Raw genomic sequence first — 15,769 nt, 5'->3', positions numbered from 1 at the left:
CCAAACCATCAGCTACTTTGATAAGGTTCTGTCCTTTCAGCCTCCTTCTGGACGGGAGCTTCTTTAAAAGGCTGGCTGCAGTTCGCCATCTTGGCTCCGCCCCAATAATTATATTTGTTAACGTGAAAATCTTTTCATAAGACATTAAGCTAAAAAGATTATAAAATATATGATTCCAACCTAGTGGTTTCACAAACTCTGTGTAAAATATTCTATATTTATATCTATCTATATTATCTATATTTACACTCAAAAGGTTACAGATCTAAGTGAAGATACTATAATTATGGGTCTGGGTGGTGGGACGAGTGCTTCTTTTACCTTCATTTTTATTATCTATATTTTCCAATAATGTTTGTTTGATTTAAGAGGCACTGAAATGCCACATGATATTGCAGTGATGAGTATCAAAAAGCTACTGAGAAAGCTAATGAGAAAAATTACACTAAATTAATAGGCAAAATCCAAATACAACAGTGTTTGGGGGCATTAGAACAGGCCTCCCAGTCTTCTGTGCTTTCACAACTTCTTCTTGTTCCTTTTCTGTTAGTAAAATTAGGCAAATAAGAATATCTTCCTTATAGGGACACTGAGTATTAAAGAGCTATTCTATGCAAAGTTCTCAGAATAGTGAGAACAGTCCAAACAGGAGGAAGATGTGAAAGCAGAGAATATTGCAAAATTTACTCATGAGCCTATGTATTCAGCTGGGGTGAAAGAGCATCAACCTAATAAAGGGACTTTGGAATTATATGTATATAGGACATAGTTTGGCTTGAAACAGGAAGCAAAGCAGACCTATAAAACTCAGGTAAATAGCTGACACTGGCACAGAGGGTGGAGAAGAGAAAGAGAGAAATTACAGAGGTGGCAAAGGAACAGGTAAGTCCACTGAAACTTCCTTGCCTGTCTCTTTGCCCAGATCAATGGGCACAAAGAGGGATGGTGTATCTTTGGAGCATCTTGGACGTATTCCATCCTCTAGACTGGGGAGATAAAACAAATTCTTGTGTCTGTGTTGGGATCAGTAGACAAATGAGGGACTATAAAGCCATGAGATGAGTGAAACAGGAAAAAAAGGAAATAGGAAAGGAATGAAAAACTCAGCTGCTATAAAAGTGGTAAAAGGGACTGCAAGAAAGAAATTTCAAAAGCTAGTGCTAAGAAAGGAGACATTGTGGGTCCAACTTATGCCATTCCAGGAACAGTGTCAAAAGAGAGGTGGCAATGCCCGGATGATGATGTGGCTACCAGAGCCCTACATAGCACAGCAGAAATACCCAAGCACTTGGTTTTGTAATACATTTTCATTCAGGCACTTCATTCTGGCAAAAAAAAAAAAAAAAGATGGGGGAAACATCATTCATTTTCTCTAGATCATCATTTGGAGAAGTTGATATACCTGTATACCTGTGGATTTCTCAGGTGATTTTGTGGAAACAACTCCGTTCTACGTCTACTGTGTACGTTGCACAATACGCTATTAGATATTCTCAAAGAGAGCAGTCATCTTCACTCTGCTAAAACTGAATTTAATGTGACACCAAGGGAGAAAGAAAGGAGAAAAAGTAAAATTTTTGAATTTTTATTAGAAATATTTATTTGAAATTTAATCAAAGCGCAAATGGGGAGCTTTTCTTTTACCACTATAATCTCATTCTTTTGATCTAGTTGGATCTTCTATTTTTTATGTATTTCTTGTCCTTAAAATAATGGCAGTTATTCTAATTTTGGAAAAGACAACTAATGGTAAATATCTTACCAACTGTCAAGAGGAAAATTGCACTAAGTCGAGAGGTAGACGAAATCTATTAAAAGAGTCTATTTATTAGTGTCCCTTTTCTTGTATCGTTTACAGGATTATCCCCATTTCAATGGAATAATCAATTATCCTCTCAAGTATGTTAGTTGTTCACACATTAAGTCATTTGGATATAAACTAAAAAGATTGGAGGTGGCTCAGATCGTTGATTGTTTTCATGAAACCAGAACTTGACCCAGTACAAATGTATCCTGAGACTAGCCATAATTTTATAGACCTAGCCATTGCTAATCTGGGTTCTATTTGAAATATATAGATCTTTGTCCAGAAACTAAATAGCAGATTTGAAATGAGAAATTGTTGATGAATAAATTAATTGTCTTGAACTTTTCTTATCAAATTTCTCAAAAGACCAAAAAAAAAAAATGCAATGCTTAACAGCATAGGAGTAGGTAATGAACTCATACACTTGCAGAAACATGGAAGAACTGTTCAACTGTATCCCTTTCAAGAAAATTCTTCTTCTGATTAATTACTGTACCCTGAGCCTCCATCTCCTATCTCTGATCTCTTGGTATTCTTTTGAAGTTCAACCCTTTGAATAAACTTTTCACATGGCCACACCTACTGCTTAAAACAAGATATAAGACCCTGGGCTCTAATAACAAAATAATAACTACCTTCTACCAAGCACTTGCCGCATGCCAGGCACTGTTCCAAAAGAGCTACTCAAGTTAGGATCATTTGGTCTTTATATCAACTCCTTTAAATGGCGTCATCTGTTATTTTACAGTTGAGACATAAGAACAAAACAGGATGCAGATTAAGAGACTTATTCAAAGCCCCAGAGATAGTGAAGTAGCAGATTAAGGATTAGAAAAGAGGGCTGGAGCAACATTTGGCCACAGAAACCAGATCCACAGGGTGCATGACTTCATGTTCTCAAATTTTACTTTAGAGTTATAGGGAATCACTCCAAGATTTGCAGCTATGAAACTGTTTGTTTTTCCTTATTAAAATAAGCTTTTGCTAAAATTTGTTTCTATTTTGAAGAAATAATCAGTTTGCAATCAGATATTTCAGAAATGCGTTTTCTCACTCTTCACCCAGTTTTCAGTCATTTTCAGCTATATCTAGCATCTTAGGGTAAGGGTCATGAGTATAGATTCGGGATTCAATTGTCTCACTATGAAATAAGGATGACATTAGTACAGTACCTACCTCATGGGGGTCTAATAAGGAGCAAGAGAGAGAATTTTTCCACGCACTTAACATAGCATAATACAGTCATCCTGGGTAGCTATCACAGGCACTATTCTGAGAACATTGCATAGAATAACTCTTTAATACTCAGAGTGTCCCTATAAGGAAGGTATTCTTATTTGTCCCATTTTACAAACAGAAAACAAGGCAAGGATGGGTTAAGAAACTTGCCAAAGACTGTAGCTGATGTCAAAACCAGACTCTAACCCCAAATTCACACGTCTAAACGTGAAAATCTATAGCCCCTATTGTGACCATAGTCAGTGTCTAATAAATGTTAGTTCTCAAGACAGTTCACCTGAGGTTTGCTAAGGAGAGGCCTTACTAAGGTCATTACTGAGTCACCAAGAAGTCATCAATCTGATTTATAATTCAGTTTTGTTGCTGGGTTGTTGTAAGAGCTGAGTTGATGCCCTGTCACTGAGTTGGCTGGAGGACAAGCTGCAAGAATTCACAGGGAAGCTGTATGACTGCAGTGGGGGACGCAGAACTAATTGTCAAGTGTTCCATTTCTGAGTCCTATCAGTACCACACAAATTTCTGTATAGCCTTGATCATGTCCTTTAACTCCTCTTAGCTTCAATTTCACATCTGTAAACCAAGGTATGTGAGACAGCATAATTGGAAGAGTTCCTTCCTACCTTGAAATGTCAGGATTCTATGAGCACAGGTTCTGAATAAGTGTCCCTGTTAAAACACAAGTGCGCAATATACCAACAGGTTATTCATATTATTCGTACTTTATACCAAGCATGAGGGTATTTATTACTGCTACTTTCTTGATATTCATGAAGTACAAGAAAATAGCTTGGGAAACAAGGTTTCAACAACAGGAATCTAAAAACACCAAAGACAATTTTTTTAAGTGTCATAATTTTTTTCAAGGATTATAAGTAAATCTTGTCCATAACTAGTTGTGCTGGTTTATTCCAACAAAATTTCCCTTGGCCACATGGGACTCAAGATGCTTTAAACTTCCACAGGGGCAGATATGAATAAGAGATCTCGAGTCATTTTCTCAAAAAACAAGAGAATTAACTTAAGTGGCTACATACAAATTATCTACTTTTCCAACTACTAAAAAATAATTTTCACCTTGGCCTGCTTTCCTTGCCATCCAATTGTATTGCTGATTCTTGTACGTGTATTAGTCTTCTATTTGTTGCTGTAACAAATTCCCACAAACTTACTGGCTTAAAACAACACACTTTTTTATCTGATGGTTCAGATAAAGGTCAGAAATTCAACACTATGTTTGCACAACTAAGGCCAGGTCTCAGCAGAGCTGTGTTCCTTTCTGGCAGCTCTAAGGAAGGATCTGTTTCTCTGTTTTATCCAGCTGCTAAAAGCCAGCCATATTCCTTGGCCTACAGATGCCTTCCTCCATTGTCAAGGCCAGCAGTACAGCATTTCTCCAACCCCACTTCCGTAGGATCTTCTCTTTCTCTTACTTTCTTCTGCCTCCCTCTTACACTGTAATGGGCCCTTGTGATCACATCGGGCCCACCCAATAATCAGCACAATCTCCCTATTTTAAGATCAGTAGCTTATTAGCAATCTTAATGACACTCACCACCTTAATTCCCCTTTGCCATGTAGCCTACCGTATTCACAGGTTCCTGGATTTGAATGTAGACATCTTTGGGAAGGGTTTTATGCTGGCAATCGTAGTCTCTTCTTTCTGTTGTCTTTCAGATACAGGGAAGACACACACACACACTCCCATGTGTACACTTTACAAAATCAAATGAAAATTGGAATCACTTTACAAAGTCAAATGAAAATCATCTTCCCCTCCTTCACTTATTCCAAATTATAGGTGATACAGGATTCCAGTGTCAAATGAGAATCATATTTACATCAGTTGTCAATGCCCATTGTCTGCTCACTTGCTCTCTTCCATCAGCATAGAGTATTGACATTTAAGAAGATTTTCTTTTGTTTCTTTTCTGGGAGAATGGATCACTTTGGTGTGTTTTGTAATACTTGGGACACAATGATGTCATCAACGCCAACGAGCTGCCATAAAGTTCATTGCACAATACCCAAGCCTGACCCAGCAAGCCGCTTTATGGCTCGCAGGTTTCAACAGCCTCCAGGTTCAATAAACAAAGGAAACCAAGCTCAGGGTGACCAGCCTCCCTTCATCACATCACCAGGAATCATTGCTGGCAGTCATCGAAGTCAAGAAAATACACAAACGATAAATCCAGCTTTAGGAACAGTGTCAACAAATTTTACAGAAAAAGCAAAGAAACTAGGGGTAAGTATTTTTACTAATGAAATTTTAATCACACATCTTCAAGATTTTCTTGTACCTATAATAGGTAGAGAGAATAGCAACCTATTATTACACCTCTCTTTGCAGGAAACTCTCTCTTTTTAGGTAGAAATAGTTACATAGATCAAGTTCATTTTATTTTAGATTCAAGAAAGAATCTAAGAGGTGACAGAGGATTTTAATATTAGTATGAAAATTTTATAATACTCACATGATAAGAACACCACTACTTCTAGCTAGATCTCACTGCTGCAAAGGATTTTTTGGACAACCCCAATCCTGGATTGGTTGGAAACTGGTATTTGTATATGGGTGAGTTCACAGTAAAATGAAAATTAAATGGCTGCCTTAAAAGAGGAGAAACTACAAGCACGCAGTGTGGTGAAGGCTGAGTGTGAAAGAATTAGGGAACCTTCTATATGTGGCGTATCACTAGTACCCTTGGAGATGCTGTGACTTAACTATCACCTTACTTCTGCAAAGGGCACTTTGAACTGAACACCTTATTACTATAGGGATTGTAAAAATGTGCCCTACTTACAGGTGAAGTTTCCACCTGCCTAGGAAGAATTGTTTGTCCCTTTGCTGTCCTTTCCAGATATCTCATTCACACCCCTAATGGAATTCCACCAACTTGTATTAAATCTCTCCCCATGAGCAGCTCCAAATTTTCTGTTATATCACTCTGTAAATTATATTTAGTGCCCATTATGAACCAGAAACTCTTCTAGTAATCTCACAACCTATTTCAAGTTTTGATGCCTTGGGAAAGTAAAAATAAGAATCAGTTCCCCTCTAGGAGCCCAGCTAAGCTGTGGAGGCAGCTCTCAGGAGCAGATGGAAGAAATCCCCTTCCTCCTACTAATCAGATGGGACAAACTAGCACATACAGCTGAGCCCACACAGACTCCACACAGGTGTTGGAAACATCAAAGAGCGCCAGGCTCTACACATACTACAGGAGGAAAGTGCATGGTGTGTCAATTACAGCTAGGATGTCACCTAACAAATACAAACAATGTAACTTAATCATATGTACCCTTATATTAATCCAAAATTTAAAAAAATTAAAAAGGAAAACTAAAAAAAAAAAGGTATTAAACAATGTAGAGAGAATAAAGAAGTATAAAAAGGATAAGAAGTACCAGGCAGTGAGGGGGTACTGCCAAGTTGATTGGGGTGGGCTCTCCTGGGTACTCAATATTTGAGCAAAGACATGAAGTTAGGAGTGAACCATGCCCACATCAAGACAAGAGGAAACCAGTATAAAGGTCTTTGGCTGAAAATGTGTGTGATGTGTTTGAGGAACAGGGAAGAGGCCAGTAAAGCAGAACAGAATGAGCAAGGGAGGGAGCAGCTGGCAGGAGGGCAGCGGGCGGCAGAGGCCAGATCCACTGAGGCCTGGAGACCCATGACGGTTTGGCTTTTACTGAATGGATTGAGAAGCCACAGGAGCATGCTGCCTGGTATGAAGAGGCATGTAAAAAAATACTTTAAAAGTTTTTGCTTTGTAAAAGCTCTACTTGGCAGAAGCTACTTCCTGTCCCTAAAGATTGTACATCTATACCATTAACAGCCCCCAGTCACCACTACAGTGTGGGGCCACAGGTGGCAGGGTATGGCGCGTCAGCACCAATTGACTCAGAACTTAAAGTGCCTCTGTGGCCAAAAATGCGGGCAAATTATTTGTCCAATTTTTTTTTTTTTTTGAGACAGAGTCTCACTATGTCACCCTCAGTAGAGTGCTATGATATCACAGCTCAAAGCAACTTCAAACTCCTGGGCTTAAGTGATTCTCTTGCCTCAGCCTCCCAAGTAGCTAGGACTACAGGTGCCTGCCACAGTGCCCGGCTATTTTTTTTTAATTTTTTAATTTCTTATAGCATAACTGTGTACATTAATGCAATCATGGGGTACAGTGTGCTGTTTTCATATACATTTTGAAATACTCTCATCAAACTGGTTAACATAACCTTCATGTCATTTTCTTAGTTATTGAGTTAAAACGTTCATACTCTGCTTTTAGAAAGATTCACTTGTACCCTTGTAAGATAAACCATAGATGTGACCCCATCAATCTCCCTCCCTCCCCCCATCTACTCCCCTCACCTCCCCCTCCCACCCCCTTCCCATATTCTAAGGCTATAATTAGGTTATGACATTCCTATAAAAGCTATGAATTAGTTTCAAAGTAGGGCTGTGTACATTGGATACTTTTTCTTCCATTCTTGAGATACTTTGCTAAGAACATTTTCCAATTCCATTCATATAAACATGAAGGAGGTAAAGTCTCCATCCTTATTTAGGGATGCATAGTATTCCATGGTGTACATGTACCACAATTTATTGATCCATTTGTGGGTCAATGAATGCCTGGCTATTTTTTGTTGTTGTTTTTTTAGGGGTCCAGGTCAAATTTGAAACCCCAGCCGTGGTGAATGTGGCCAGTGCCCTACCTGCTGAGCTATGGGTGCCACACTTGTCCAAACTTTTAAATCACTACACGTAATTTTGATCAATACATGGTTCAGTCAGGGCTATTGAGAGAAGAAGGCTGACGTGAGTCCAAGATCTAACTGCCCCTTATCAAGATGACAGGAAGGATGAGATGAGGAGTCTGCAGTCACGGGACTAGATTGCTGCTCTAGAGAAAAGCTTGTTAAAAACAAATAAGAAGTCTAATGCAGGAGCTCTTCCAGTGAGATTGACCAAACAGTCTGTCACCACTAGGAAGTTGTGTGTGGAAGTATGGTGTCCATGTGCACGGATGTGTAGGAAGAATTTTTCAGGGAGAATAAAAAAAAGTTCATAAGTTTTATCTGAATCTCAAAGAACTTCATTATTCAAAAAAATTGAACTTGGCATTATTTATGAACCCAGATTCTTTCCCCCAATGTTACTTCAATTTAATTGTATTCAGTGGATATTTTTTGAAAAAATAAACACAGCGATCTTTGTATTTGCAATCTTCCTGGACAGATAAGACATACATATTGGAAGCAATGAAGTACATAAATCTATAATCAACTTTTAGAATAATCTACCAACGGCTCTTTCTCAGAAATTTATGTTTGTCTAGGATTAAGAAAGGTAAGAAGAGGTACAAGGGAGTAAAAGATATATCCCTTATCTCTGGGGATGTGTCTCTTGATTGATAAAATTCTTTCATAACTGAAATTTCAAAAAAAACGAACAATATAAATCAGTATAAAGCCAAGTAAAAAGGTACATTATATAGCATGAGATACAACATAAATCTAGGAAGAAAGAGAAAAGGTTAATTTGACTGGTATAATCAGAAAGACTGCATGGAACAGGTGGAGCTGACACGAACCTGAGAGAGAAGGGTACCAGAGGGCTCCCCAGACAGATGTCAACTCTGGAGTCAATTTGCTGCAGTAAATTCTCAGATCTTCCCCTTAGTAACTGGGGACATTGGACACCTAATTTCTTTATGTATCTGTTTCTCTATAAAATTATTTTTGCACAAAAAAATAACGGTATTTAGAACATAACCAAGCACATAAGATGATTCTATCTTCATTGATTCCTTTACCTATAACTGGTATTACCCAAGCAGAGAAGTAATTTGTTTGAACAATACAGTCATTGAAGTTACAGTGAAACTGTTGTATTTTTTCCTAACAATCTTTTAGAGGGTTCTCAGGAAATTTCAATGCATGGTTAAGCAATTGTGTTTTCAGAAGAACTTTCCTCGGGCCACCCCAGCTAGCTAGTCTCCCCAAATGCCTCAACAAGTCCTTATGCTGAGGTTCTAGCGCACCCCCACACACACACTATTATTCTAGTGCCTGTCAAATCTTCACGGCCTGCCTCCTGCTTACAGCACATGCCTAAATGACGCCCATGGATATTGGCAATATATAAGCAATTAATAAGCAGGGGTACGGACAATAGTAATGTTTCATAGGCCCAAAAGTGATTAAGCAACTTTTAAATGGCTGCTTGCTTTTTTTTTTTTTTTTCAGGCAATCCAGATCATAATTGGATTGATGCATCTTAGTTTGGGAATGATTTTGGGCACAGTATGCCTCCCTGCAAACATTCCCTCCATTACTTTCACTGGTGGATATTCATTCTGGGGAAGCTTCTGTGTAAGTACATTGATAGGATTCCTCTCCTTCTCAGACTATAAAGCATATCTCCAGCTAATTCACAACCCATTTCTGGATAAGCTCTGCATCTGTGGGCCAGAGAATTTAGAGCAATAATCACTCTGATTGGACATAAAATACAGAAAATGTACTCCCTATCTGAACTAGAAGCTTAAGCCTATGTCCTAAAGTTTATTATGATCAAGTAATCGGCAAGCCAAATTTTTAGTTCCTTATTATATTTTAGATGGAAATGTACATGCTGGGTGGAGAATGGCAAAGAAGGTGACCAGAAACATGACTAAAAATATGTAATAGATGACAAGAAGAGGTGAAGCGGTAAGCCCAGGAGTCACCAGAACAAGGAAAGCTTTTACGTGCACAGTTCTTCATGTGCAATAAATTAAGGAGAAAAAATTTAAAAAGGAGCCAAGAACATATCCCTGAGAGTTATTCCAGAAAACTGAGAAGCACAAAAGGAAATTTTAAGAAGGAAACTAGATGAATACAAATAGCCCAAATGTTCATACAAAGAGAAGTTCTCAAGCTCAACCAGAGAACCCACCATTTCACACATTTGTCTATTTCTACAGTTCACTGTTTCTGGTAGTTTCTCTGTATCAGCAGCCAAGCGCTCTTCCCCTCGTGTGGTAAGTTGAAATGTTTCTAATTTTTAAACCCCTATAAAGATTAGTTTAATTTATTGGAGAGGGAAATTGAAAAAGCAGATTTAGAAAATGGGAATGGGTACATATTTCCCAAAATACCTGTTGGTCGTTTTCACGGTCTGGAATGGGGGAATGGTTCACACAATTGGCCACTCAGAAGTGGCAGTGCTCATATCCTGACACATTCACAAGGGTGGGAAGTAATAAAGATAAAGCTTCTTTAAGCTTTAACCTGAAAGCTTCCTAGTTTATTCAGGTCACAAAAGCAGAATCCAGGAACCAGGAAACGCTGACTCACTACTTCAGTAACAAAATCTCTGCTATTCACGTGTCATTGCTCAGCTCTGCCTTGTGTTGTTATTTTTCATTTGTGCATATCACCTATTCTTATTCAGATTGGGTTTTTGTTTTACAATTCTGGAAATCACCATTAAAAGCATGTAGCTTGTTACATAAGAAGAATTGATACAAATAATCACTTAGACAAGGCTTTCAATTCTCTTAGTCATAGCAACCCAGCTACTTCAAATTCTTGGTCTGTACCACAAGGAAGAAAATGATTTGTTTGGAACTAGAGCCAACTAAAGCAGTTTGGCAGTTATATGTAATCCAACAGAAGAGGAAAGGATGGGCAAATGGGGACATGGAGTGGTACGGCTCACACTCTTCCAGACATAACCAAAACAAAATAATTAAATTAAATTAAATTAAAATCAGCCTAATCGGGATTATCCAATCCTGTTGTAATCCAATAACAAAATAAAACTCTTCTGCATCCTTTATGAGTCCCTTCCTCTCCCTGAGATTGTCCAAACATAGACCCTGTCCTTTGGGAGAAAAGAAGCACTGAAACTTATTTAAGGTAATTCTTCTCAGAGCTTTGTGGAGCCCTTCAGGAGATGCTAAGGTATGGTGCTACAACTTAAAGAACTTGACCGTACCACCCACAGCAAATCAGCTGAGGACTTGGTTTCATAATTATTCTGCTTTATGTCAAAATCCCATTGTAGAAACTGACAGAGTCACCCACACCTCTACCCACAAATGCTGAAAGAGTTTCTCCTTCTAAATTTGAGGTTCTTTACCTTGTCCCTAGAGAGACTTTGGGGTATTTCTTAATTTCTAAAATTATTAGTAAAACTGTTATGTCTATATACCTTCCTATCTATAAAATCATGTGCTGTAGTCCTACCTCATACAATGGGTGTAAGAGTTAAATAAGATAATGTATTTAGATAATGCATTTCAATAATTTAATATTAAATTAAATATTATTTGTGTATTATACACAAATTCTCATTAAAAATATATTTGTTCTTTGTTTTTATAAAGAAAATATAGTTGTTATTGTGTATGCGGCTTTTAGATAAATATAAGAGATGAGCTCTAGCCTTACATTTTTGGTACTGCCTGTTAGAAGTACCCTACATCTAGACTACATATTGAGTAATTTTTATGGTAACTTCCCAGAAGAGCAGAAAAAAAAATCATTTCAACTTGAAAAATTGTACCAGAACTTCCAAGGTTAATACCCATTAAATCTGATTGACTCTTTTCATTTAATTTCATGGACTCTAAATCCCGCATGTAATTTATTTTTCTTGTCATCTTGACTAGATAAGAGGCAGTCTGGGAATGAATATTGTTAGTTGTATCTTTGCCCTTACTGGAGTGAGCCTGTTGGTGATGGATATGTACATCAATGTCACATTAGACCAAAGCAATGTGATGGTGGTAAGTAGCATAATCTAGCACATGCCTGTTCTCTTTCCACTCCCATGGAGTGGGTCTTTTGTCTTTTATTACTGTACATCAACTCTAGTGGAAAATCGTTTTCTCTTCCGGCTCTATCCCTAGTCAAATAATCTCTAGCACTATTGAACCAAGTGAGAGAGTCACCTCTGCAAATAGGCTCAGCAGGAAGGGCATCCTTTTTTGTTCCACCTCACTGTTAATCACATAAACAATAAGGAAAGGTTTAAGAGAGGCCTCCAGGACTCCTAAAATTGCCCCAGAATTATTTTCCAAAGGTTTTTGGAAATTCTATATACATTTTGGAATTTATATAAATTTTGAAATTCCATATAAATAACATAGTCAATTTATTGAATGGCTTTTTTTTTCTTGCAAATAAGAATGAGGTGAGAGAAAAATAGGAGTGACAAGAACATCTGATTTCTACTAAAGACCCAAATAATGAAGCAGATGTAAAATGTGGCACATGCCTCTGAATGTGCTCAAAACAAAATCACCTGTTCATTATCATTATATAGGCCAACCAGGGACTCTGTCTCAGAAAGAAACTGGTGACCTAAAGACCACAATTCTTAAAACCTATAAAGATGGAGCAACATGGCATAAAATGAGGCTGGACTAGAAAGTGTAATCCTGCCCCACAGCCATCTTAAGGATTTTAATCTTCATTCTGAGAGCAAGAGGAAGCGAGAGAAGGGGTGTTTTAGGTTTTGGTTTTGGTTTTTTGGAGGGGTTGGGCTTTTTGAGGTTGTATTCACTTTTAAAAAGCAGAGTCTATTAAATTGGTGTGGCTTACATATATCCTAAGAAATGGAATGTATCTTTTATGGCTAGAAAATAGAATATTAGACAACATTAACATGCTAGGCACAGTGGCTCACATTTGTAACAATCTTAGTTCTCTGGGAGGCTGTGGCAGGTGGATTGCTTCAGCTCAGGAGTTTGAGACCAGCCTGAGCAAGAGCAAGGCCTCATCTCCTCTAAAAATTTAAACTAGCCTGGCATTCTGGCAGGTGCCTATAGTCCCAGCTACTTGGGAGGCTGAAGCAAGAAAATCTCTTGCATCTAAGAGATTGAGGATGCTGTGAGCCGTGATGACACCATCGCACTCTACTTAGGGCCACTAAGTGAGACTCTGTCGCAAAAGAAAAAATGATAATATTTTGAACAGACAGCCACAAAATATTTCTGTTATCAGTTCATTCAGTACCATGTAAATGTAAGTAATTCCAGTCCACTAGATCTTAAAGTAGCCAAGTTCTAAAGCCACATGCTTAACTAAAGGATTCTGGAATCCTGGCTCCAGGCACTGGTATGACCTGAACAAGATGTCTGTTACTTGAAGCGTCAATAGTTTGAAGCAGCTGGCACACTCCTTTTCCATCAGGCTCTGAGATTGTTCTTTGCTAAAGACACAAAAGAGTTTTAAGCATGGAACCGGAATGATGACATTTGGGTTTTGAAAGGACCACTCTTTTTGCAATGTAAAGAAAAGTTTTTAAGGAGGCAAAAAATAGATAAGAGGGCCTCTTGATGAATAAGACAGAGTGAAAGAAGAACACAAAATTCATCCTTTAAAATAAAAAACACAGGCCAGGCACAGTAGCTCATGCCTATAATCCTAGCACTCTGGGAGGTCAAGGCTGGAGGATCACTTGAACTCAAGAGTTCAAGATCAGCCTGAGCAAGAGTGAGACCCTGTCTCTAAAACCTAGGTGGCCATCATGGCAGGCACCTGTAATCCCAGCTACCTGGGAGGCTGAGGCAAGAGGATTACCTAAGCCTGAGAGTTTGAGGTTGCTGTGCACTATGATGATTCCATGGCACTCTACTGAGAGTAACAAAGTGAGACTCTGTCTCAAAAAAAAAAAAAAAAAAAAATGGCTTTTGTATAGTGGTACCCAAACAGAGAAACAAATAGTTCTGATGGGACTCAAGGTGGCAGAAGGAAATAGCTCCTATACCTGGCTCTTGTTTTCCCAGAAACAAGACTGAATGGAAGCTAAAAAGTACTGAGAAGTTTTTCTAATGCTCTGAAAAGACTGAGGTAGAGGGCAATCTATTCTGAGAAAGACTAAAACAAACCCTGCATGGAAGCAGCCCATGGGTAGCACCCACCACACCCAGAGACGTAGGAGAGGGCACTGTCTCCCAGGGCACTTTGCTAACATGGCGGGGTGCAGAGAATTCCACAGAAGTAGAATCTGCCTCCAGCAATGCAGCAGGCCTGGATATTGGACACATAGCAGACTCTCAGAAGAAAGAAAAAGCAAAGTGCATGTTCAGTAGCAGGCACCGTGCTTAGTGCTGGCTAAGCTAACTCTCTCCCTGCAACACCTGCATGATTAACATTGAGGAAAGTGGACAGGAAGCAATATTTAGTGTTCAAGTTGTAGATGGAAACAAGGAAGACACATGGGACCCAGTGGAAGTGTGAATCAAGGAAAATTCACCTGCACTATATCTGATCAAATAGAAGGCCTATGCAGAGTTCAAGTAAACTGAAGACAGTAGAACCTCTGTAAGTTGAGAACTGTAACAAACTGGTCATCATATGGAAGTGGTCAACATAAGGAACTAGGGCTACTGAAGTGGTGCCTGTCCAGTCTATGAAAATTAGGCCAATTTAAGGAGGTGGTCAGTGTAGGGAGGTGGTCAACTATGGAGGTTCGACTATACTTTTATTTCAGAACAGGAATAACATGATTCTCTTCTTAAAGAATGATGTTTCTCCTTTGACCTTGTTATCCTCTTGTGTTAGTTTTCCACACATACCCCTTCTTCTATCTGCCTTTTCGTCTATATAGAGAATAGAATAATGGTCATCGAATGTTCATTTTGGCATTTGGAATGACTAGTCTGTTTCTATGTTGGTTAAGGATTTTTAATGAGTGGGTAACATTTTAATAAACACATGGGGGCCACTTCAAAGAAAAAAAATACCACCTTTTAAACATCTTTAAATGAAAAAATGTACTTGCTGAAAGGAAAGTCTCCTGGTATTTTTAAAACAACTCAAAATAAATTCACCCCTGCAATAAGCATTTGGTGATAATGAAGACACAATCACTGAGCAAGTTGAGTATGAAGAACAGCACATTTGTTGAGTTAATAACTTTTTGAAACCTGTGTGAGGTCCTCCTAGTAAGCAAAATTTCACTGAGTTTATTTCTGGTTTCAGATTCTTCGAAATGTCATTTTAGCCGTGCTGTTCATCATCTCCATCTTGGAGTTCTGCATAGCCTGTGCCACTGCCCATTTTGTCAGGCAATCTATCTGCAACATCAGTAGGGTGAGTTGGGTCTCCTCTGTAAAATAATCTGAATACACGCAAGAGAATACAGACTCGTGTCTGCTAAATCCCACTATGAACTTACCAAATTGTTCTTTGTCCTTGACTGTGCTGGGACCAGGGAAAACTCAGTAGCCTCACAGTAACAGTATTTCTTGTTTCTATTCATTCTTTCCAGTCTGTTCCAGTTGTTCCAACTGTGTATGCAAACAACCCCTTGCCACCAGAGTTGTCTTCTCCTCCTCCCAGAAATGAAGGCTACCTATATCCTGAGGTATTAAAAGAAAAAGAGGCATCAGTCTATTCTCATGCAGTAAAACCACCCTCAGAAACTTCTTAAGAGAATGTCTTTTATGGTCCATGATGATTTCTAATCTTTAAAGATTGTGTCTGAGATTTGTTCTTAGGTTGGTCCCTGATGATAATTCCATCTCCCTGTCACAGTCTCTATGTGCCATGACAGCACACTGGCAAAAGTGTCAGACTAGATGACTGAAAAATGACTCTACAACTCTCTTAAAGTTAGAAAATTTCCTGTTCATGTTACCTTTTCCTCAATAAAATGTCACTAGAAATATAAGCTGTCTTTAGTATTTTTTAAATTCATTTTGGTTTTGTATAGGTTGTAGAGCA

General features: G+C 38.4%; 1 protein-coding gene across 1 annotated transcript; it reads left to right on the top strand.

Annotated features, from left to right (window-relative positions):
* Positions 1 to 5,021: 5,021 nt before the first annotated feature.
* On the top strand, positions 5,022 to 15,476 carry MS4A12 (membrane spanning 4-domains A12). Its single transcript, XM_023508534.1, has 6 exons — positions 5,022 to 5,288; positions 9,296 to 9,421; positions 10,015 to 10,071; positions 11,707 to 11,823; positions 15,026 to 15,136; positions 15,315 to 15,476. The coding sequence occupies exons 1-6, from the start codon at positions 5,022 to 5,024 to the stop codon at positions 15,474 to 15,476; spliced, it is 840 nt and encodes a 279-aa protein (XP_023364302.1).
* Positions 15,477 to 15,769: the final 293 nt, after the last annotated feature.

Source organism: Otolemur garnettii, unplaced genomic scaffold (genome assembly GCF_000181295.1).
Source record: "Otolemur garnettii isolate 467f Iridium unplaced genomic scaffold, OtoGar3 scaffold00254, whole genome shotgun sequence".
In the NCBI taxonomy this organism is placed as follows: Eukaryota; Metazoa; Chordata; class Mammalia; order Primates; family Galagidae; genus Otolemur; species Otolemur garnettii.
This window is presented reverse-complemented; position numbering and strand designations above follow the sequence as displayed.

Excerpts from the sequence above, each read along its gene's own strand:
- MS4A12 (XM_023508534.1), top strand. The coding sequence starts at position 5,022 with ATGATGTCATCAACGCCAACGAGCTGCCATAAAGTTCATTGCACAATA. Across the intron at positions 9,422-10,014 it reads CATTCTGGGGAAGCTTCTGT|TTCACTGTTTCTGGTAGTTT; the intron begins GTAAGTACATTG and ends CTATTTCTACAG. Across the intron at positions 10,072-11,706 it reads AGCGCTCTTCCCCTCGTGTG|ATAAGAGGCAGTCTGGGAAT; the intron begins GTAAGTTGAAAT and ends CATCTTGACTAG.